This window comes from Gouania willdenowi, chromosome 9 (genome assembly GCF_900634775.1).
Source record: "Gouania willdenowi chromosome 9, fGouWil2.1, whole genome shotgun sequence".
NCBI lineage: Eukaryota > Metazoa > Chordata > Actinopteri > Blenniiformes > Gobiesocidae > Gouania > Gouania willdenowi.
In genome coordinates, this window is record NC_041052.1 from 11,544,833 (window position 1) to 11,570,727 (window position 25,895).

General features: G+C 39.1%; 1 protein-coding gene across 1 annotated transcript in view; it reads left to right on the forward strand.

Annotated features, from left to right (window-relative positions):
* Nucleotides 1-25,895, forward strand: part of LOC114469181 (protein unc-13 homolog B-like) — a 116,022-nt gene that overhangs the window by 18,275 nt on the left and 71,852 nt on the right. Inside the window, exons 4-10 of the mRNA XM_028456413.1 lie at nucleotides 2,592-2,709; nucleotides 2,934-3,057; nucleotides 4,697-4,770; nucleotides 5,519-5,576; nucleotides 7,380-7,593; nucleotides 24,374-24,667; nucleotides 24,894-24,981. Of these exons, the coding sequence (XP_028312214.1) occupies nucleotides 2,592-2,709; nucleotides 2,934-3,057; nucleotides 4,697-4,770; nucleotides 5,519-5,576; nucleotides 7,380-7,593; nucleotides 24,374-24,667; nucleotides 24,894-24,981 (970 nt within the window). The remainder of the gene's footprint in view (nucleotides 1-2,591; nucleotides 2,710-2,933; nucleotides 3,058-4,696; nucleotides 4,771-5,518; nucleotides 5,577-7,379; nucleotides 7,594-24,373; nucleotides 24,668-24,893; nucleotides 24,982-25,895) is intronic.

Sequence of the window (25,895 nt, forward strand, 5' to 3'; positions counted from 1 at the left end):
GGTCATATGAAACATGCAAACAATATTATTGTTCCTGCTCTCTCTGTCAAACATGCTCACATTTCAGTATAAGTTTGTATTTATACAATTGTATATTTGTATTATTATTTATCTTATTCTATTTTTTCTACTTGTATTTATTCCTTATTTAATTAACAGCCTTTTACTTAATCATGTACGTTTTTCTTTCTTTCTTTTTGTGTTTATTTAGTGTTTATTCTTTTTATTTGTAATATAATGTAATAAAAGTAATTTCCCCTTGGGATAAATAAAGTAAGCCTGATTCTGATTAAACTCGATACACTGAGTTCACGATACGATATGGACGAGCTTGCAATAACGATACAAAACAATATTTTTCAAAAGAAAAAAAGAGAAAGAAATTGCAGTTTGAAAAAAGTAGTAGATTGTACGGATTGTTTTAATCTCACCCCCACCCTCTTGCAAAACCACTCGAATATACATCTATTGATGTTCTAATATTGCGTAATCTTCTCGCATAATTTATGTATGGTCCCACCTTTACTAAACCATGTACATGGGACAAAGATTCTTCGTCTTAGTTGGAGATTGGATGGGAGAGATTGACAGGGACTCAACATAATTACATAAGAGTCGTATGGTGCATGTTTGAGTGATTAAAGATGTGGCGAAAATGAACAACAGATTTAGTTTTCAAATCGTTCTAATTCTAAACAGAAGGGATGTCTGTGCTGTGCTGCATAAGAGTGTGATGAGTGTAGTGCTGACTTGTGGTGATTAGCAGACAGTGGGAAAGCAGCATATTTGAATTGTAGGGGTCTGTGTAATGAGCAATAATTAAGCCTCTATGAGGCTTTCATTTTACTGATATTTTGGTTTTACAACATTGTTCACTGTGAGCTGTCACAGACTATATTAGTGTGCGTGCGTGCATGTGTGTGTGTGTGTGTATTAATAACTAGTAGGTTGGTGGGGCAGCGAGCAGTAGAAGTTACAGCTTAAGCTCGGCTGCTTTAGGAGGTTAAGCAGCGAAAAGTTGATCCCTTCGCTCTGAAGGTCACTAGGTCTCACGTGCTTCTCCATATTAAACCAGTCCTCCACTTGGTTTCTTTGTGTTTGACTGGTTTACTCCTTTTTTTCTTCTTCCTACCCGGTATCACTATTTATGGGTTGATAACTGGCTATTACAATCAAATTTTTGCTCTTGGCTGAGATGGAGGTCGATGAAGTTTTGGAAGTAGCTTTAGTCACGAACCACCATTGTTGACCCCGCCCCTCTTATAAAAACTAGCACCTGTGGACTCTGCAATTTGTGGCGAGTAGGTTAGATTGAGAGAATTGCAAATAGGGACAAATAGTGAGTATTGAATAGGTACTAGTTAGTATAGCATAGATTGTTCTTTGGAGATGTAAGGGTGCGTTCACACCAAACGTGACTTAGGCGACTCTGGCAACTAGATTACATTCAAAATCAATGTAAATGATGCAACGTCAAGCAACCTCCTTTCAAGCAATGCGACTTGCACAACTCTATTGCGAAACCTGAGTTGCTAAAAGTTGAAAATGTTGAACTTTTCAAGCGACTTCGAGCGAAGCTGTGTCGCGACATCCGATCGGCAATGAGTTTTTCGCCAGTCGTCACGTCACTGGCGTAGATTAAGCGAACAAAAAGTGCAACTAGCGACTCAACACGGGCGATTTAAGCAATTATAGTCGCTGAAGTCACATTCCATGTGAATGCTCCGTTAGAGGAGTGACTGGGCGTGTCTTAACAGCTCAAAGAGCCACGCCCATAATCAAGTAATCTTTGGAATTTCCAGCTTTACCAGCAAGCTCATCTTTGAACTGTAACACTGTGGCACATTATTGCACAAACCACACCTCAATGCCATATTGTGTTACCTACGTACTGTCATGGAGGAGTAATTACCTTGACAACAAACGTTGAAGGCATTAGGTGCAATTAATGCAGGAATACAGCTCCTATCTTCCTGCTTCTCTCCAATCATTGAAATGTCGTCAGAACTGATTGACAGCCTGAACTGTGGCTGTAATAACATGAGAATGTGGCGATGCATATGAGGCACAGAGCGAGCTTGCCTTGTGCCTTTTTATTCTGACAGATCTGTCGGGAAATGACAGTTTTCATTCTTTCATGATTAAAATATGAGCCTGGACCTCTGACCTGATGGAGAGTGATTGCTGTTGTGCTTGAATGAGTTTCCACTGATGAACAAAATCTCTCATATACTTCTTTTGGCGTAAACCCTCGTCAATACTGTAATCATCACTAAAGCGTGTGTGATCTGTATGTGGCAACTCAATATTTGAGAATGAGACAATGTTCTTTGTACAGAGTATGAGTGGACTTAGGCTCACATTAATTTGCAACAATTTGCAATACATATGTTTCTACTCGACTCAATTAATTGGAATTAATGGTATTTAAGTTTGCATATTTCTTTTCAGAATAAGAGCACTATTAATTTACCTGCAAAACTAAAAGTTTAATAAAGTTTGAAAAAAATGCTGTTTGAAAAGTGTTCCATGCCTTTTATTTTTTATTTAACTTTGCATTGTGGAATACAAGTGTTTGTATGCTTTTCCAGCGAAGTCAGCCATTTGGAATCGGGGCTGGTGGTGGAGCTGTGGAACAAAGGTTTGATCTGGGACACAATGATTGGCACTGCACTGATCCCTCTCAACACCATTCAGCAGTCGGATGAAGTAAGACTCCGTGTGTTTACGCTCTCCTGTCTTCAATATGGCTGCTCTGTTTTGTTTGTAACTTCATCATTACTATCAGCTTTAAGCTCGATCACTTTAAATGTAAACCTTTTTTGTTGTATGTGGCAGAAGTTGGATTCAATTTTGACAAAAGTCATTACCAAAGCACAATGCCGTGGTTTCCATTGAAGCTCAGTCGTTCTTTACTGTGTGTCTGTTTCCAGGAGGGACCAGGGCAGTGGACCTGCCTGTACTCTGAGGTGCTGATGAGGGAGAATGAGATCTGTGGGACCTCCAACCCAACCCCACACCAAGTCCTGCTGGACACCCGCTTCGAGCTGCCTTTTGGTATGTAAAACATTCATACACATAATTAGGGGTGTCCCGATCCAATATTGATATTGGATATTGGTCCTATATCAGCCAGAAAACCAATATCGGATTTTAGAGGACTGCATCTAAAAAATCCAATATAATACTGTGTATATTGGTATTTAGGATTAATTTTTTCGATATCGTCTATTTTATTTTTTTATTTATTTTATTCAATCATAGAATATTGTTATTTTAAAAGGTTATTTATATGTAATCCATTGGTTTATAATAAATGGTTCTGTTTTTTTAATAATCAAACCATTTCTAACATGCCACAGTACAAAATAAGATATGTATGGATAATTGTGCTGTTATCGTATCGAATCGATAACGGTATCGGCCAACATGAAAGGCCGCAATATCGGTATCGTATCGAAAGTGAAAAAGTTGTATCGGGACATCCCAACACATAACGGACAACAGAGAATAATCAGACATTTATACCACTGAAGGTGTACTATGGCATCTGGAAATGAAGGGTATTTGTAGGGAACTTTAATTGCTGTAACAGTCTACATACTGTAAGTCCATGAGAAGCATTCCAGCAGTACCATATACAGTACCTAGTTCTCGTCTCTTTAACGCGCTGATAATGATGCAACAGCATTGGATTGGATCTGTTGTTGCGTAGCCGTCACACACTTCTCTGGCAGAAGTTTCCACCTCAGAATCACTACAATATCCCCTTTCTACTCTCCCATTACAGAGTGGCACAGCTGCCGGTCCCGTTTGTAAACAATGCAACTGACTGCAGGCTTTCCTGCTTCTAACACATCAACTTTGAATCATCTCTAAAAATTACATCTTCATAACATTTTACATGATAAGGATATGATTGGTCTTATTCAGGTGATCTGAGGAAGAACAGTTTAGTGTGTGGGCCTGTAAACATGTATTTATAGTCCTCTACCACCCCCTACAGTCCAATTAATGGATGTGTAGAATTTCCTCTGACATTCTCAAGTACATTGAACAAGGTATTTGCTTAGTGATATAATAATTGATGGATAAAGGGGTTTGACACTCATTATTTATGAATATTTACCATATAATAAATAGTGAGACTTCTGGGGATGCAGGATACAGGATATAAATCAGTGCAGTTGAGAATGTGAAAAGGAGCCAGGAGAAGTAGATGACTTTACAATTTTGCTTGTTCGTAATCTAAACAGTACTAGTAAAACTTCTGGTAAAATGATCGTTGTCGCTCACACTTATCTATTGTGCATCTATGGGCAGCAGGTTGACTATGAAGTCAGATTCATCTGTAACTGTGAAAAACACTCTTTCAATCAGGAAGTTGCATTGCTCCCATCATGATTTACATCACCTCGGGTTTGGAACAATAGGTATACAAAATATCTTATTATAGTGCAATAAAACTGCTACCTTTGAACATAAAATAAGAAGCTGACTTACACATTGAACATGTATTTAGTTCACATCCAGGTCTGATTTGAACTATTTTTACTCTTTGTAGACTTTTACTGTGTTAATGTGAATGCATGTCTGTATGTAACATTTTTTATGTTAAAATGTTGTTTTTCACCCCAAATTTCCCCAATTAACCATCATCATTATTTATTTTTTGCCCTTGCATACGTCTGTGCAGAAATTCCTGATGACGAGGCTCTGTACTGGACCAATAAGCTTGAGCGAATCAACACCATGCGGATACACGATGAGGTCAGTCAAATTTATTTTATTTAATTAATACACAATAAGAAGGTTAAATAACAAAACTTTTTGTATAATTGTGTTTTTGTAAAGTACTTCTTATTAGGGGTGTCCCAATCGGATATTAATATCAGATATCGTTCCAATATCAGCCAGAAAACGAATATCGGATTTTATCGGACTGCATCTAAAATCTCTGATACATATTATATTATATTATATTTATTCAATTGTAGATTACTGTAGATATTATGTTGAAGGTTAATGTTTATGTAACCAATTGGTCAATAAAAAATGGGTCAGTGTTTCTAATAGCTACTGTTGCTGACTATTGTTCTCTGTTTGAGTAACATCACTTGATCAAGCCTTTTCTAGCATTCCACACTACAAAATAAGTAATAAAAGTATGTATGAGTCGTGCTGATATTGTATCGGATTGATATTGATATCGACCACTACCCAAGGCTGCTATATCGGTATCGCATCGGAAGTTAAAAAATTGTTTCGGGACATCCCTACCTTTTTTCCATAATCAGAATTATTCTGCAAATTTGTTGCCAGGTGTACCCTAACAATTATTGCACCTCCAGTGTTTCTCTTTTAGTTTGTTGACTCTCTATACAATATATATAGTTACTTCATCTACAGGAAAGGCACTGCTACAAATGCCCTCCTAAGCTGTCACTCTTTTTAACAGTCTTAGTCTTGACAATGTGCTTAATTTCTCCCTTTTTGTTTATTATTTACATCATGGCAGTATCCACTACAGGAAGAGGTCAGAAGAAGAAGAATGCCGTCTATGCCCCATCAGTGCTGTGAGTAACAATTAAACACAAATTTACACATTTCCTCTTTTACACAGTACAAAAATGTTTTAAAAGTTCTGGGATTTATTTATTTATTTTTTTTCGAAATGAATGATTTTAATTTATTGTGCAGCCAACTTTCAATAGATTTTAGACTGTGACACCATTAGTTTTTAAGCACATTTATGTATCAGCCCTGTAAACATAGTTTAAAACACAAGTTAGAATATATTGATATTCAATTATATAATGACAATAATAAATTATATTGCTTGGTTTTTGGGTTTTTAATTAAAAGTTACTCTCTTATAACACCACAGGCCTATACATGTACATATTTAATTAATTATTTTTACATTTCATATATTTATTCCTATAATATATACATATGCCTCAAATAAAAGAGACTCTTTCTTCTTTGAAACCCTGACACCACCAGGCAATTGGAGTTATTTTGGATGGAGCGACCACCAGAGTATGTATGATGGCCGTGCCGCTTTTTCTGTGATTTTTCATCCTGTCCATATTCTATCCAAAGTTAAGATCTCATAATTTCACCTCATCTCCATCATAGATATTATTACCCACCCCCCAATGGTTCACATCACATTCATTTAATTTGTTTTATTTATTTATTTATTTATTTTTAGTATCACCATCAGCTCTGTTAGTGCCCATTTTGTTTGTGATGTTCATCTCCATCCTGAAGGGGGAGCTACACATCCAGTATTTCATTTTGCTGCCCAAACAAAAGTGAGCCTTTGTCAGGCTTGCAGATGTGACTAATGCTGAATCACCATTTATTACCTGCTTTTTATTTTTTTAGAACTCATTTCTGCCTGTCTCTGTAAAAGACTTTTATAATTGACTTAGGCTGCAATAGATGAATTATTTCCCTCCTTTTCTGTGTTGATAAAGACAAGTAAACAGTAGAAGTAGTTTAGAGATGGGTAAAAAGTACAGTACTGTGGAGTTAAATTGGCCACCAATGTACTGTATATCAGAATCAGAATCAGCTTTATTGCCCAGGTACAGTTTAGAACAATACTTGGAATTTGACTTGGTAGTTGCAGCGATAAATACCAAGCCAGAAGATGGCAAGCCTCCCAACTTGATCCCAGGAAAAAGATCAACATCTTCCATCCCACTAATCATGGCAGACGGACTGTCTGCCATGTGGTTGGATTTAATTCAAACTTTGGAATTGTACCGATTCGGATTCTCCTTTTTTTTTGAGTGCACTCCAACGATATTTTATTTTTTGATTTTACTGACATTTAATAGATACAAGACTATTTCTTCCAACGGGCCCAGTTTGTTATTTTTCATTGTATTTTACTCTGTAAATGTTCATTGTTAATAACTAAAAGTGTGGTCTGTTAAATACTTGGTGTTGTTTATTATTAGTGAATCCAAACTTTGATCTGCACGAACCTAGAGACTGCTGCATATTCCAGGATGGGTTGCACGGTTACACATACACAATTCTAAATTCGACATCTACAGTGCTAAGGGGCTGCATTTGTGTTCTTTACGTAAGGAACAAGCTCACCTCTGAGCAAATGTCAAACAAGGCATACATTTATTAGAACAAGCCCACAGTATCACTTTGATCTGTTGCAGATGAGTTGCAGTTTCTGCTGCCACAGTTTTATTTCGAGTTTAACTCAGCATCTTACTATATTTGTACAGAATCAATGAACAGAATTAGTGTGAGTTGTTCTTCAATCTACCTTAACCACCAACCCACCTTCCATCCGTCTTTCTTCCTATACGTGTTATACTAAAGTGCTCTTGTGCTTTATGTCCCAGCGTATGATGACCATGACAGTGCTGTGGACGACCGGGACAGTGACTACCGCAGTGAAACTGGAAACAGACCTCCACAGTTCTACAACACTTCTCAGACAAATTCCTCGGTGCACCAGTACCCAATAGGGAGGCGGGCACATCAGCCAATCCTGTCCAGAGAACTTGAGTCGCCGCATTGCACTGAGGTGGATTGTAGAGAAGTGAGAAGGCCTAGGTAAGAAGGTTGACATTTAACATAATTTTGTTGACTGAAAATGTGTTTTTTAAGAACTGAATAATTCTGAATTTAAATAAGTTAAACTTTGAGCTTTTGTAGTTGTGGATTTCAGTGTTGTTGGGGTTTTCATTTGTTTAGTATTTAAACACAATGGTCTTGGTGGCCATGATTCAGAGTTTTCAGGGGAACTAATAGCAGAGCATTTTTAATTTCATATTTTCTAGAATTATAATCTCTGCAAGTATAAATAGTATTTTCTTACTATCCCTGCAAACTAACTATAATTCTATTTTCACACCAAACATGTAGCTCTGTGTCTCCTAGTATACCTCATGGAAATCAGATGCTTTTTCGCGCTTAATTTGCAAGCAATTTGCCAGACTTTTCCTGTTTTGGCTCTTTGAATTTTAGGTGGTGTTCTCAGGTGTTAAAAAAAGACTACATTAAAGAAGCAGCAAACAAGCTCCACATATTATGTGTGAAATTTCTTGCTTGTTATTTCTGTGACATTTTGTACTTTGCTTCAACTGTTACTTTTCTCTTTTTTTCTCTTTAAATGGGTATGTTTGAATTTTTATTTTCTGTTCTGTTTAATGTGTGTGTAATTTTCAATTTCTCTTTCTCTTCTTCTTGCATGCCCTTCCACTGCTTCCTGCATGGCCTCTGAAAAAAAAAATGTTTTGCAATATTCAAGACGATCAAATAGTAAAGGTGGAATTAGAATAATTCCTGTTGACTCGGGTATGGGCGTGGAGGATTGGGAAAGTAAATATAAAATTCCAGATTCAGGCATATTAGATGATTATTTGGATGCAGAGCAGAAAATATGGGAGGATGAGGATAAAACCATTATCTACCGAATCAGTGACAGTCCTTCCAAAGGCAGCCGGTTTTATCAGACTGTTGAATATGACGGGATGTCTCCAGAGGATATGGAGCCGCTGAGTGGCAGGACACAAAGACAGCAGCACCGCTTCAACCGTGGCGAAGTACGATTAGTTTACAAGGAAGCAGGTAGCTTTGAGGATGACTCATCTCCTCCTGAAATTGATATAATTCCTTCCATCAGACAGCTTTGCCAAGAGACGGACAGACAAGGTTTACTGTATAAGACGAGGCTTTGGGCAAAAACTGCTTTAGAGGACACACTTGAGAGTTATGCAGCTTTTTGTGAAGAGGAAGCTGCTTTGGAAGAAGCTTTTAAGATGAGGACTGAATTTGGATCTGTTGGCTCAGATGAGATGCAGTATTCATTTGGATCTGAAGAGGAACTTGATGATCTTACATTCACTGATGGGGATGTATATGAAGATTACTACTACCCTGGTAATGATATGCCACCATTTGGGGGCTTTTCAAGGAGTGTTGGAACTGGTCATGTCCTTGATCCTACACCTTCTGCTTTAGAAGAGCCAATTGATGAATATGTTGATCCAATGGGTGAGCTGCAGAGCCTAATTCACTCAGTGTCTGAATATCTGGCTGTAAAGGAGGAGGAAATCAACAACTATGAATCAGTCCCCAAGCCAATAAGAAGGAAACTTCCAGCACTACCAACCGATGGTAAGGGTTTGCAGGCACCAGAGAGAAAGCCCCTTGAAGTCAAGCCTGATGTTAAGGAAGATAGTGCTGTTGAACAAGGCTTAGCTGGAGTGAAGAATGCAATGAATTCATTGTTTAGTACAATCACTGGATCAAAAACAACCAATGAGGCAGAAACCTCTATTGCACAAACATCTCCTCAGCCACAACAAACGGAGTCTGGGATTTCGAAAATGCTCTCCTTTCTTCCTAAAGCTCATATTGAAGTGTCAATGAGCTCAGCAGGAACCACTGTGACAGAAACATCAACAACTCAACCCTCTCCCCAACCCGAGTCTGGCATTTCAAAACTGCTTTCTTTTATTCCCAAAAGTAGTGGTTCTTCCCCACCAGTAGCTGTAGTTCCTCCTGCCTTGCAGGATGCAACAGCAGAAAAAAAGTTTAGTCTTCAGTCACTCTTGCCATTTCAGTCCTCCGAACCTAATCACCAAGCCACCTCTGAGCAGACATCACCACGTATTGGCACTGAAGCACAAGGCAATGCATCCACCACTAACCAAGCCACATCTGGGTTTGAATCTATGTTAGGAAGGCTTAGTCCTTTAAGACTTTTTTCAAGAGAGCCATCACCTCAGCCATCAGAGTCAAGAAGTGTATCTGCTGCTAGCAGTGACTCCCAGCAGGTGCTTGGCTGTATGAATCTCGATAGAGATGAATTACAAACAGAGAGACAATCATCAGGCGATACAAGACCAGGATCAGAAAGTGGTTCCGTTGATCTTTTACCAGATACAAGAAGTGAATCAATTGAGCTTTCCCAAGGAACGGGTAGTGGATCAGTAGAACTTCTCCCAGAGACAGAATCATCCGGGGAACTGCCTGACATTCAGCAAAAGAAGCCAGTTGTTGAGGTTAGAGCCGAAGGAAGTTCAGAGGAAAGTGGATTTTTTAGCCCTTTCAAAAAATCTCTCTCCACTTTGATATCAACAGGTTCACCAGAAAGTTCCTCCCAAAATATCCCCAAGCATGATGAGGAGTCATTGTTAAGCAACAAACTGAAATTACCCTTTTTCTCATCAGAAAATTCTTCCACAAGCCCAGCAAAATCTGAAAGTGTGCTGTCAGGGTTTCTTAAGTTTGCATCTGGTGAAGATCTAAGCCCACCAAGTCCATCACCTACACCTGCCAGATCTACCTCCCCAAGTCGTGCTGCACTTCTTGAAAGTGGTCCTAAAGGAACTACAGAAACTGGATGGTTTTCTAACTTGTTTAGGGCAGCCCCCATTGAACCTGCCAAAGAATCAACTCAACCACAAACTACTCCAACCGTGACTGTCACCACACCAAGTGGTCAAACAGAGCCCAATACTCAAGCAATGGTCCTTGAAACACAGAGCACTGTTTGCATAACTGAGCTCACGCCTGAGGGTCATATGTTTTCTGGAAAAGATGCCCAAAGCTGTAGTGATATTCCACAAGAAGCAAAAATTCAAGTTAGCCCCAGTGCCTTACCTGGTACAAAAAGCCAGGGTGAGGATAATCAACCTCAGGGTGGTATATTTTTGAGTTTGTTTTCCTCACCCACCCAATCACCACAAACTCAGCAAAACTCTGATTCTCAACAGTCAGTGGGACTACTATCTGGCTTTTTAAAGTTTGCCACTGATAATGTTTCTACCACAAATAAGTCTTTGTCAGGGGACCAATCTGCTCAGAAATCTGCTCAAAGGCAAGATCATCCTGCCCAGACACCCACAGGTGGACTTATATCAGGACTCCTAAAAAAAGCTACTGACACAGTGACAGGATCCCAACCAAGTCAACCAAACCAACATTTACAATCAGTTGGAGTTAACATTTCAGAACATTTGGAAGGGCCTGAACAAAACCTGAACCAACCTGGTAAAACTAAAGCATCTTACTTTGACAAAAGTCAATCTGACACCCAACAAATACAGCATGTATCAGCCGAACAACAGACTAACCAAACAGGAGAGAAAATAACCCAAAAAGGTACTACAGCTCAATCCACTGGGCTATTTGGGGGTTTATTGAAACTTACAGAATCTGCTTCACAGCCAGCACAAACTCCTGCGAATACACAATCTTCACAACCCAATCAGCAAACAGGTAATGTGTTCTCAGGATTATTTAACAAGATAGTGGAACCAAATAACCCACCATTCAAGGTTCAAACTCAGTCTGTTGCTCAAGAAACCAACACAGTTCAACACCCATCTTCTCAGCAAGGAGGATTCCTGTCTGGCCTGTTTGGTGTTGGGAGTCCGGAGCCTGCTTCTGCAAACTCACCCAGACCATCACAAAACCAACCACAAGCTGCCAAATGCAGCAACCAACCCAGTACTTCACCAAGTAATAGTAAAACCCCAATAATACCACAACAACCTCCAAGTAGTCCCGGAGGCATTCTCAGTGATTTATTAAACAAAATTACAGATGTTGGTTCTCCACAGTCTACTGTTGGAAGCCAAGCAGAGCAACATCAACATCAAACACAAAGACCAGACTCCAAAACAGCCCAGCAACCAACTAACCAACAAGGAGGTTTTCTTTCTGGACTATTTTCCACTGATCCAACCCCTCCAACACAGCAGCCAACATCTGGTCATCAAAATCAACAGCAACCCAATCAGAATAACAGACAACCCTTGCGGAGGCAAAGTCAAATATCTGCTCAGTTGGCTGCATCTACAGCAGAACCCCAACAAGGGGGTCTGTTCTCAGGGTTTTTAAACAAATTAGCCACAAACGATAGCCAACAACAACAACAACAACAACATTTACCCAGCAACATGCCCAGTAAGGGTCAATCTTCTGTCCATCAGCCTGCTCAAAGTAATCAACAAAAAGGGTTTTTATCAGGTCTGCTTGGGCAGACATCAACTCAGCAACAGTCACATTCACAGGAAACCTCAACCAGCACTTCTCAACCTACGGTGTCACAGCAACCTATTCAAAGTGGAGGCTTGCTCTCTGGATTTTTGAAATTGGCATCTGGGGAAAATGCATCACAGTCATCTCAGTCAGTTCCATCAAGTCAGTCACCTGCGAAGTCGGAATCAAATGTAACCCAGACTGAATCAGGTTTGTTCTCTGGCTTGTTAAACAAAATTTCAGCAACGGTGGAACATTCCTCCCAAGTTATTGATCAGACAACTAATGAAACAACACAAAAACAACAGCAACAACAACCTCGGGCAGGACAAAGCCGACCACAAATTCAAAGAACCAAACCAGTAGAGACTGCTTCCTCTCAAGATGGAGTAAAAGACAAAGATCTGAAAGGGCAGAATCAGAAGGGTTTCTTAACAAGTCTTTTTAGTACAGACGAGTCAAAATCTCCACAACAATCCCTGCCTCAACCAGCAATAGATGAACAAAAAAACAGCACAAGTATAACACCTCCTGGCTTGATATCCAGCTTTTTTAAATCAAGCTCTGGTGACATTAATGTTAGTGTCCGGAAGCAAACAGAAAATGGCCATTTGGATCATATATTGCAAAAGAGTAAAGAAGACACTTCAAATACAATAACTTCCACAAACAGTGGTTGTCCACCTTTTCTAATAGGTACCTATAGAGAACCAGTGAAATCTCAAGAGACAACAATTTCTCCGACACAACGTTACCTTGAGGAAATTCAGCGTCTATTGTATGGGACGGCAGATGAGTATGGTTACAAAGATCTCCTGTACAACTTCACAGAGCATGGCGTAATCCCACCAGAACTATATGAGCATCAGTGTCTCATAGAAGGACTTCTGTGGCAACAGCTTAATGATTATGTTTTAGCTGAAGCTCTTGCTGTCCAAGTTCAGGACAGTTACCAGATATGCCAAGGACAAGCACCCTCCACAGTTAAACCACCGCAATTGGAGAATAAAATGAGCTTGACTCCAAAAGAAATGAAAATCAGTGACTTCAATGTACCATCACATCCTTGGAGAGATGCTGCAGCGCAGCTTTTTGAGAGAAGAAATCGATTTCTCGAGACAGAGGAAGATTTCATTTTGTTTGATATGAGTTGCAGAAACAAGAAACACTGGAACAGTTGTGACCATTTAAATGATCTCGATAGAAACAAAAAACCTTGGATAGATAAAGATAGTGCTCTAAATCTGTCAACATCAACACCGAAGCCCAAATTTAGTAGATGTCAATCGCTTACAGAATGTGGTGTACAAGAACTGAGCAAAATGGTCAAAAAAAGTGCCGTTATTAGTCAACTGAAAGACCAAGACTTTAATTTAAAATCTGCCACTGAGTTTTTAAAACGTCTTGCGACTAAAAAAGGCCCAATAAATTTAACACAATGTGCTTTGGATCTGAGTAGATCTGCATTTAATACTTGGGATGCAGATCAGGAAATGTTGTTTGAAGATTCTGAGTGGTATCAACAATGGCTTTCACTGTTGGAACAGGGAATGTGGTGGCCAGCAGAGACAGGAGACTGTGGCTATTATGTTTACACTGATGATGAATTTATTTATTCTCTTTTGACTGACAGAGCAGGTAAACACCTTTATGCCTGTGCTACACCAGAGGACATGCAAACTCTAGGTAACATCACTGAAAATATTGCTAATATCCTGAAACAAAATGAGGCAGATAAAGTAACACTTTGTGGTTTTAAAATATCTCTGTGCAATGAGTCTAAGTACCTCTGTATGTCTGGCCATGAACGTAGTAATTTGACAGTTTCTGATACTGCTATGGACTTAACATCTGCTCTTGAAAAAGGTGAAAAAATAATGAACATGAACTTGCAGAGCTTCTCTCAAATGTTTCAGGAATCATTGTCTTTCCAGGTAGAGCAACCTATAGACTTTTCTGTTTACAAGCTTAAAAAAATCAAGGTGGAATCAGTTCAAAATACCTTTACTTGTCAGGATAAGCCGATAGAGGCAGCTGATCTTACTTTAAAGTCTTTAAAAGGTGGGCATGGAGGGCCATATTGGAAAAATCAACCAGCAATAGAAAGTTCCACCCGAATAGCCCCACGTTCTCAGAAAAGTTGTCAAACAGCAATCCAAAGAACCAAAGACTACCCAATTCCTGAAATCCGAATAGCAGATGTTGATAAATTATCTGAAGGGCAACCCAAACAAAAGTCAAGCGCTATGTTTTCAGCTCCTGCAGGAAATTCTCAAATGACTTCTGACACTTCTAGGCGTAAAACTGAAACACAATCATCAACAACAGCTTCAACAGCATCGAACAAATCTCCAGAGTCTTCAAAGGTTCAGCCTGGTTCCTTTTTAGCTTCAACTTCACCAAGACCTAAACAAATGGAAAAGAAAGTCCCCACACCACAAACTGTCAGTTCAGGAAGTGGTTCATCAGCTCTGTTAACACAGACAACCTTTGTTAGCAATAAAGCCACCTCGACCTCAGCTGTGCATTCTGTATCTCCACAGAGACCTCAGCTATGTAGGGCACCATCTATAACAGAACGATCTAAAGTATTACCCCAAGGCAATTTCACCACTGTAACAGCAATACATGACAAACCCAAAGTAAGCATTACCTCATCTAAGGAGCATACAGTGCCCTTATCCCAGGGACCTCCACAGCATTCACCTTTGAAAAAATCCCCACAGTTACACATTTTGAATGATAATTCAAGCAAATATAGTGAGGCCTACCTCTACAGCAGGAGTCAAATGTCATCCGTTACCGTTTTAGGTTCTCGTGCGAGCAACAAAGTGTTAGATTTTTCTAACCCTGTGGACAAAAGCAAAGGGGTCATCCAAATAAGTACATCAGTTGCCAATGTAAAATCGGCAAAGAAAAATGATATAATTGACTTTACAAACTACAAATTAAAGAAATTACAAGAAAAGAAACTGGTGTATGCTTTAGAAAATACAGCTGTCCCTGAAGTGTCTGTTATTGACCTTACCAAACAATCTAAAGAGGATGAAATTGAACACCCATTTTTAGAATACCCAACTATGCTACCAGAAAGTTTGGCAGATTTTCACATGAAAAACCGGGCAGTGGAGAAAAGATCATCCAGGCCAGATATATTGAGTTCAGTGTCTTTATTGATGACACCAAAGGCCACTGTCAGTAACATATCATCAAGGTCAAATTCTCCTATTTCAAGCCGAGCACCCTGCATGGTTTTACATGATTTGAGACAGGGAGATCCTTCTAATCAGACTTGTAAAAAATATCAACATTATGAAGGAAAGACTGTGGCATCAAATTCAATGAAGGCTGTATTGGATATGTCTGCCAAAGCAACAATTAAAGAAACACATCAAACTAGTCCGACACTGAAACATGCTGCTGATAATGCATGGCCATTAACAAAAAGGAAATCATTTTCTTCCAAGCAGATTGACTCAGTTCTAAGACATCAGGAATCTATTGACCTTTCATTTAGAGCAGAATCACCAGTGTCTCATGAACAAATAACAGTTAAGGAATGTCTCACTCCTTCCTTTAAAATGAATCGGATAGGATATCTAGGTTGTGACAAGGATAGCCATCTTGATAAGTATAGGGTGCCATTATCAAGGCAGAAATCTCATTTTGTAGAGTGGACTGGATCTTTGAACATTTGCAAGAAATTGACATCAGCTACAGCACCAGCCAATTCATTTAAAGTCACATTGGACATGTCTGTTAAATCTCCAGCCAAATATAAAGAGGAAGTTCAGCAGGAAACTATAGCTGACACTATCACCATGGCTATACCACTAATGAGAGGGAAGCCAAGTCCTCGGGAAATTGCAAGGAAAAACTCTGTAGGTGTGCCGTTAGTTGTTGATATTTGCTCTGAGCCACCTCTGAGTGATTTTAAGAACAACTCCCCTGTGTGTGTTGAGAACAAATTTCAACCCTCATCCGATTTCTGTCAATACCAACAATGGTTTTGGCAGAGCAAACCTGACGACATTGCTTATCCCCAATTGTCACATTACCCAGCTAATGTGCAAGCACAAGAGCTTTCCACTAAAGTTAGAGATCCTAGAGTAGCAGTTTTGGATATGTCGCATCAGCCTCAAACCATACAGAGAACAATAACATTTGAGAAGGACTCAACTCAAAATGAACCCGTTTCACTTATTAATAAACCAAGTGCAAGAAAGAATTCTGTCGGTATTCCTCTAATAGTCAAACCAACACCAGTGGAATCGAAACCAATAATGCAACCCCACCTTCAGATCCCTTCTCAAAATCAGTATACACTGGATACAACCATTCCCACTTCACTGCATCATCACACACCACCCAACAATATGAAATTGCAGTGCTTTGATGTGAATGAGATCAACGTAAGCCCACATAATTTACTTGCCTCAGCTCCAGCAAACTTAGTTCAAGTGACATTAGATATGACTACCAAGGCAAGTACAATTGATGCTACGCAAAGCTATTCCAAATCACCAGTCTCACTGTTGGTAAAAAACAGAGCAGCCGTAAAATTGGATGGTTCTGTTGGTCTACCTCTTATTGTCGACCACTCCATAAAACAAAAAGAAAGACAAACAGTTAGTGGAGTCCATACAACTGAGAGGCCACACAGAAGAAACTCTTGTAATGAGATATATTCATCTTCGATGAATACCTACAAGAACACAGAAAAGCTTGTTGACTACTCTGGAAAAGACACTCTTCCTAAACACAATGTTATAAATGATAATGAAGCAAAGAGAGGGGAGCCAATGAACTTCACAAATGTAAAAACAAGAAAAGAAGTGTTGGAAAGAAGTCAAACTGGAAGGTATTTAAAACAGAAGGCTGGAATGGGAATTTTTGACTTAACAGTTGATGTTCAAAATAAAATCACAGGTATCTACCATCCAGAGGCAAAGGATCTTTCCCCTGCCTCAACTCAACAGCCCACATCTCACCCAGGACAGCTTTACAGTTGGCAGTCATGTGCAGAGCTCTACTCTAAGTCTGTGAATATTCCAGCTTTAGTACCAAGGCAAGAGATACAGCCTTTACAAAATGTTGTCACAGTCAAACAAGGCATTGAATCTGTTCTATCAGTTGATGCACATCAATGGCAAAGTGACATATACCAAAAAGGTCAGCTTCCATCACAACCATCAGTTGTGGCTCAGCATAGCCAATATCCTGAACTAGGCACTGTCAATATTTCCTCTCAGCCAAATCTACACAAGCTACAAACACAGAATAAAGGTGTTCAGCCTGGCAACACTCAAACTCCAATTATTTTAATCAAGCAAGCAACTGTGGAGAGTGGCGACGGTGCTGAAGAGGTCTCATTTGATAGTGGCATAGTAACAAACAATGCACAGCAGTCATCCTTTTCTTCTCCACGTCATCTACGAAATGCATACCAAGCTGTACCCATACCATTGCAAGCTCAGGCTGAACAAAGAACAGATTCTTTTTCACATTCTATTAACAGTAACATTTTGCACAGCATTGTCCTACCCCCACTAGCCTCTCCTCAACAATCAAAGCAAATAAGCTTAAGCCAAGACTCAATCCAGCAATGCCACCTACCCACCGCACCTTCAAATATTATTTCCACAAGTCCATCTTCCGATGCTGGCATGCCTGCCTTGCAACCTGCCCCAAAACAGAACATATCAAGTGAAAAAATTGGTTCTTGTATTGATCAGAATGAAACTTATAGAAATAAATTACAAGGACACAAGATACTGTATACTTCTGCAGAAACCACATCAGTCAAGGGTCTCATTTCAAAGTTTACTGGTTTGGGTTCACAACCATCTGTCTGTACAAAACCTGCTACAGGTGCTACAGTCACTCCCATAATGTCTACAACGATAGAGCAAACAACTCTAGTATCAACAACACCAATATCTGATGTTAGCCATCATGTTATTAATGCTGAAAGATCAAGTATTCCAACAAGCCCTCCTATCACTACAAACGTTTCCACTGAGACAGGCTCTACCATATTAGCTCTTGTTTCCGGTAATACAGCTGCAAAATGTCCTAGAGTAGACCTAAGTGTCCCTAACAAAGAAAGCCAACCTTGTTCTGAATCCTTTGTTGAACCAGAACCAGGGATACAAAAAGATAAAAAAACTTTGGCAACAGAAACATTCAAAGATGAGTATACAGACAAGCAGGCAGAGTCTCTATTATCGTCACCAACCTGTATCAGAAAGGACCCAGTTTTAAACCCATCGCAAACAATTTACCACTCCACCACCAAAAGTTCACCAGTGTGTACTTTTAAGCCTGCTTCTCATTCTGAAGAAGGTCAACACCAAGAGTTTATGATGAAATGCTTAACAAGCGAATTTCAAGAAACAGAATTCTTAACTCCTTTACCTACTCCCGATAAACTCTCAGATCCTATGCACCCTGAAAAGATTTCTGAGGTTACATACAATGAATCAACTGAAGAGTCTCCTGTCGCAGATAAATTGACTGTATCTGCACCGGACATACCACTGACAAATTTGGAGGTGACTACATCTACATCAATCTCTAGCAAACCTTACGAGATTGCTCCCATAGCTCATACGCCACATAGATCTATTTACATTGGCATTAATAGCTCAGTAGAACCTTCCATTGGTTCAGAAACTGAAGAAGGCTATCCAAAAGCTTATGTTCGATTGCCTCACATTTTTGTTTCAGCAGCAAGTTCTCCTGAAGATGACACTAATGAACAGGAATTAAGTAAATGTAGCGAGCCTAAACTCACAGAGGCCACTATTTCCGAGGATACCCCACTGGCTGAAATGTTGCGAGAATCTTTGTCTCAATCTGATATTTGTAAAGATAAAAGGACTGCAGGTACGAGCAGGACAGAAACTTTTTTCTCTGAATCAGAGAAAGTGAAATCATTTTCCCCAAAGATGTCCCTTGCAATGACTAAATCAGATAATGAGCAGACAAACATTCAAGAATCAAAACAAATGTCTATTGACAAAGACTCAAATATAAAATTTGTGAGTTCAGAAAGGAAACCAGAGATTACTGCAGCTCAAGAATCAGTTAAGATGTCCTTAATGGATAAAAAACTTGAAACTGAGGAAGAAGTCGTTCAATCTCACGATGACCCACCTCAGCAAACTCAAACTACAACCTCTGAGGTAGGAGAACTAAATATTGATGAAAGAATTGGAGGTGTAGACAAAATAGTTGACAATATATCTCAATATGTATCAACTGATGTAATAGAATGTCCTGAGAAATTGCCACTGAAAGAGGTAACCCGAGTTTTCAATGTGGAGTTATCAGATGAAGCAAAACAGATTCATGAAAAAACAAAAAAAGATAACTCATCTGATAAAGAGCTTTGTTCTCTCAGCCAATCTAAAGAGAAAAGCACAAATTATAATAAAATGGAACAGGCTGAAAATGAACAGCCCAAGACAGGAATGGCATTCATAAGTGGTATCATTCCTGGCTGTTCTACTAAAGATACTCTTGGGGCTGGGATTTTTTCAATGTTTGGTGGGTCAAACACCCCCGTTCAACCTAAACCCAAAGATACAGCAACACAGGAACCCCCTGGAAAAGGCTTATTCTCAGTATTTAGTGGATCAAGTAGTCAGCCCCAGGTTGGCCCAAGAGGTCCAACTGTTTTAAGTGGACAACCAAGAGGTCCTCCACCCAAAGAGCCCCCAGGAAAAGGTATATTTTCCTTGTTTGGTTCATCTGTGCCACAACAACCTCCAAGTCCAAGAGCTCATCCTGGGAGTGGTCTTAGACCTCGAGATCCACCCACTGGCTCTTCTATATTTGGTGGCATCCTTCCCAGTTCTACAGCAAACAAAGAAATCCCAGATTCAGGTCTATTTTCCAAATTTGGAGGTCTTACAGACCAACCCCAATCTGGACCTAGAATGCATCCACCAGGGCCCATGACACCAACATCTGGTAGCACAGAACTTTCGGGGAAAGGACTATATTCTATGTTTGGTTGGCAAACTCAGCAAGCAACTGAATCCCAGCCTGCTGTTTCTAAACCACCAGAATCAGAGAGTCTTTTCAAAGTTACCTCTGTGTTTTCACTCAGCGGGAACTCTGATGGAAACAAAAGTAAAAGTGGATTTGGGTTTTTTGGAATGTCTTTCAAGGAGGAAACTAAACCTGACCCGGAAAACAATATTGTTGTAAAGGAAGCACCCAGGTCCATTAAACCATTAAAACCTCCAGAGATGCCAGAAAAAGACAAAGATCCTTTAATTAATGCACCTGAATGTCCTCAAGTGGATAAAACAAGCCCCCCGAATGTTGCGATTAATATTCAAGAGGAGTTAATCCTGATAGACCCACAAATACTAGAATCAGCCCCTACTGTACAGTCAAGCAATGCTGTGGCTGTTGAGAATAAATGTGATGAAGCATCAACAACAATACCAACAACAGAATTCTCTGAAACCAGTAGCAATGATAATGAACCTATTATAACCATAAGGAAACAATTGGAAAAACAGGAAACTGTACGAGTTTCAGAAAGCATCTCTGATGGTACTGATGAACCAAAAAGCCCACCTAATATTGAAGTTCAAAAAGAGGAATCTGATCTTAATATGGGGCTTCAACAACAAACTGTTGATCAAACCAAAGCTTTTAATGAAGAACAGGCTACAGTTTCTGATGTGAAATCACAATCTGAGGAACCATTAAAGCTTACAAGTCAAGTGGAAACAGACTTTGCAGAGATGGACAAATCTATTCAAGATTGTTTGGAAATTTCTAACAAAGAAAAAACTATAGAAACTAATGTAGATAAGAAGTCTCAGGGGACTATAGGAACTGAAGCTAAAGAACAAACTTGGGTGAATGATGTGGAAACAATTTCTAGGGAACCTTCAGATGTAAAAACAAGAGTTGATGATGCAGAAACAAAAGAAGAGGTTACAGGTCAAAATTCAGAAGCACTTAAAGATGTGAAAGAATCATTTGAAGACACAACACCATTTGATTTGAAGGCTCCATCAACAACGAATCAACATGAATCAGTTGTGACTTCAGTTGCTACAGTTTCAGAATCAGAAAACATTATAGGAGAATACTTGAGAACCACTGCTGAAGAGAGTGCAACCGAAACATCTGAGTCCAAACTGAGTGACGAACCTGCTGGTGACTTAGAGAAAGTTGTTGAAAGTAAGGTTTCTGCTGCTCCAATATCTTTAACAAATGAAGAAGTAGCTACTGGTACTACATTAATGGTACCAGCTGGTCAACCGCTCCAGCAACAGCAGTCTCAGCCAGGCATGGTTCGGGTACTTGGCCCACCGGGACAAAGAATGGGAGCACCAAGAATGGCAGGGCCAAGAATGGCCGGACCCAGAATGGGAGGCCCAAGACAGCCTGCACCACAAAAACCTCCCGAACCAGCAGCATTTTCTGGCTTTATGTCAATGTTTTCAACACCAAGTGCTCCCAGTAAATCACCAACAACTGGTGGTTTTTTTTCAAGTTCGCCTGGTTCTCTTTTTGGATCATTGCCTGCAACTCGGCAGCATCAGCCTCCATCACAACCACCTCCACCACAACAACAACAGAAGAGTTCATTTTTTGGCCTTCCAAGCAGCATTGCTACAGAGTCTCTTACCAGTGACCTATTTGGTATGCTCAAAGGTTCAGAGACAACTAAATCTGAAGAACATTCTACTGTAGAGCCTGACAAAAATGACCTTGTGAAAACCTCAGAAAATAATGAGAAGGCCAATAAAGATGAAATGTATGCTCCCAAAGAAGGTAATATGAAAAGGCAAGAGGACTCTGAGCTTCCTGAGAAAGGCTTAGTTGAGGAGGCAGAATGCAAAGACAAAGTTGAAACAGAAAGGAATTTATCTGGTGATGATACTGTTAAAAGTTTGGAGAACGTGGTCAAAGAGGATCATTTGGCTGAGCAATCGGAACTCCCAGATTCCAAAACTTTACCCCCCACAGCTCCTGAAACTAAAGAGACACCTAAATTTGGCTTTCTGTCAGCAGCTGTTGAAGGAACATCAACTATTGGATCCCTTTTCTCCTCCACTGCTGCAAAAACACAACTACAGACTGACAGTGGTCTGTTTTCTGGTTTGAAAGGCCTTTCAGCTGGTATTTTTCAGGATGAAAAGTCTTCTCCACATGAACAAACCCCATCTTCTTCGTCTGTATTTGGCAAGAAACTTGGATCAATGTTTGGAAACTCTAACTATCCAAAACCAGAACCCACCCACCCTGTAGTAACAATTCAGCCTCAATCTCAGTGTCCAAACCCAAGAGATGAACTTGATGAGCCAGAAACTGATAAACCTTCTCCAGGTTCTGGAGACACTGAAAGCGCAGATGGCAGTGATACAGAAGAACCAACAGAAACTTCAAAAACGGGAAGCTGTGACACTTTAGCTCAGTCACAACATTCTGGGCTGACCTCTCACTCAGTGTCTTTAATGGACAATTTGGAAAATGAGGAATCAAACCCATCTGCCACAGCATGCACAGATTTGGAAAGACATCAACCAAAGGATCTGTCGACGCAAGAAACTACAAAAAGGCTAGTACAATATAAATGATGAATGACATTTAACATTCATTATTGTGAATGTATTTACCCCATTCCCTTTCTGCTTTTCATGTTTAAAAACCTTTTACTATAGCTTTCTAGTTGTTCTTTCTAGATCTTCTTTCCTGTGTAGTTGTGGTTATTGAGGAATCCGTGTTATATTTACACAATGCAATGATTTTATATCCAAATCTTGTTCAAAAAGCCACAAAGAGATTGAATCGAAGATTATAGAGAGCTTATAGAGATAACATTAGCATTCACACTATTGAGGGACATTTGATGATTTAAGATAACACTTTTTAGCAGCATGGGAATACACTCGAAGCAGTTTTTGAACATGGTCTGTCATACAATATCCACGATTCAGCTTTGGTATTTTAATTGCATCTCTTATTGTCTTAGAGATTACATACCAGGGAAAAAAATTATAGTCAATAAGTTTTAGCCTAACTTTTCTAATTTCTCTCAGTCCATCCAAAATAAAGTCAGGTTCAGGAAGGACATAATTGTCTCATTTTAGAGTTTGTGGTCTTCCCTTTAATTTTTATGGGTTTGTTTTTTGATTTATAAATTATCATGCACTAACAAAGTCTCTCATTATTTAGTTAAACATTCTAAACAGTGCTGCTAACGACTCCTATAGTGTTAAGTCAAATTTGTCCCAATGTCTTGACATTATTTGAAAAGAACAGAAGTTAATGAAATACAGAACCTAGTTACCTCAAACATTATTTTACTAATTTTGGACAGCATCAATTTGCACAGTATTGCATACTGTTAATCATTGCACACAACCTGTGTTATGTAGAATATAGTTTGTATGATTACCTGTAGTTTATTGTCAACAACCGCTCCCTTTCCTGTCCTTAGCAATTGCCTTTCTTTCTTTTTTTGTAGCCTTAACAAATTTGTTTATATGATTTGAATCTTGACAGATTTATGGTCGTGTGGCTGAACACACTGTAAATGAGGAAAACTGGCCTCCACCCAGCACAGTGTAAATCATGGCTGTTAAGACAAAGAACCACTTTGCTCCTTCGGAGGCTACATCACGCAGCAGCAATATGCTATTTTTAATCTTGTGATTGATTATTTTTAACCTAAAGGTCATTTATTCCTGAAAATTACCGTCTCAACTATTGTGATGTAAGCAAGTGTTAAAGACGGTTTTTAAGTTTGTGTTCTCCCAAAACAAAACAAACCTATCATTATGTAAGTGGCATACTAACATCAAACATTAACGACTGCTTTAAGAGCATCATTGCCTAGTTTATTTTTGATGATGAAGATATTAACCATTTTAGCAATACCCTTAATTAGCACGCATATGTTTTTTCCTCTCCTGAAATGTACTCCCTTTTTTTGGTTGAGGTAAAAACTATAACTAATATAATTGTAATAATTTAATTAGAGCTCCTAAAACGCGAGCACTTGAATAAATGGAGTAAGTTACATGGCAGTGATGCCGGTGTAGAACTGAAACCAGTCACCAGTCACAGAATTTTTACGCTAGCGGGACAAAACATTTTTCAGGGGCTTCGTAATTATCATATAACATGAAAAGTATTCCAATGTTGGTCCAAATCCAGCAAATTAATTTGAACTGTAATAAAAAATTAGCACAATATTTCAGTTGTGTAAATTGTTATAGAGTAGATGTGCTAAATACTTCAGGAATCTACTATTTTCAAAAAAAATATTTGTTAGTCTCAAACACTTTTTCTCCTTCTGTAGTCTACCGGAAACCCCTCACTTGGATTCCTCAGGTAACCTCAGCCCAATCAGCTCTCCACTCAGCTCAGAGCCTGAGGAGCACCGGCCTCCATACTCCAGTCCTCCCAGCCAGTCTCTGCCACAACAAAGCATGCCATCCCACTGGACTGAGGAAGAAGAGGAGGAGGAGGCTGAGAAAGAGCTACTACGTGCACTCCCAGAGCCTGGTTCCAACAAGGACTTGAAGGATTCATCCATTCTAAGTCCCAAGCAAACTTCCGAGTGCCATGACAACAGGATTCAGACAAAAATCTGGTACGTAACAAAACCGTGTTAGTTTTATTTAACTAGCTATAAATTCAAAGGAAACCACAAGAAGGTAAAGTTCTGGTCAACGCATCTGCCCTTATATAGATACATAAAAGTAATAGATAATATTAAACATATTGATTTACCAGTTTTAAAGAGCAAACTTCATAAGCTAGTTAAACATGACTTGCTGATTTTTTGCGTCATCTGTATTTTTCATTAATGATTTCAGTTTCTTCGACGATGGCCCTCCTCCCTGCTCCCCGTCCGTAGTGCGATGGCTGAAAGCTTACAACAAAGTGAGAGTGCAGCTAATTGAGGTAGGGAGACTTTTTTACTTGGGCCTCTTCATCTGTCTGCTACTTTTTTTCTCTCAGACTCTCAGACATGTGGATGCACACAGACGGAGCTCGATTTATAACCCCATTCATATTCACGAACAGAAACTATGCTGTTTTTTGCTTTGGTTCTCCTCTTTCATTGACTATCAGACATATTGCCTTTTTCCTCCCATGGGTTGGTGGAGTTTTCACAACGAAAATAATAGATGACACATGAGTGATCCTGAGGTGCAATTTCTACTGTGTTTTGTTTATACAATGTGGTAATTAGATAGCTTTTAGCAAGGCTTTTATCTCTGTTCTTCTATTGATGCAACTCAGATCTAGAATGCAGAAACAAAGATTATACCATTTACTTAAAGAATCATCAAAAACCTTTACACATTCTAACACCGGCAAAACACTGACTCACAGCCTGAAGCCAAGAATTGTGGAATGAAGCTTAGCATACTCTAGAAATGGTCAAAATTTACTGTGACTGTAGTGATTAGAGATGTAACAATTCACGCAACTCCCGATACGATTCGATTCAAAATACTGTACTATATATTTTTTTTTTTCATTGTCAAAAGAATCCCATGATAAACTATGCAGAACAATGCAATTTCATTAAAAATAAATCCTGAATGAAATAAATAAAGAAATAGTACAAATGAAGAAGAAGCCTATTCATTTAAATTCTGGCTCTATAGTAAACTATGCAAAACTGCATAATAGTTCCTTTTCTTTTTAAAAGTGCAACTGAAAATGTATTTTCTGCCTTAACAATTGGACTTCAAAACAAATCCCATATTAAAGAAATAATATAAATAAACAAACTATGGCTCTCTCTCTTGTTTCTTCCTTTCCTCTCTGTGCCCCTCTTACCTTGGATTTCACATGTTTTTTCTTTC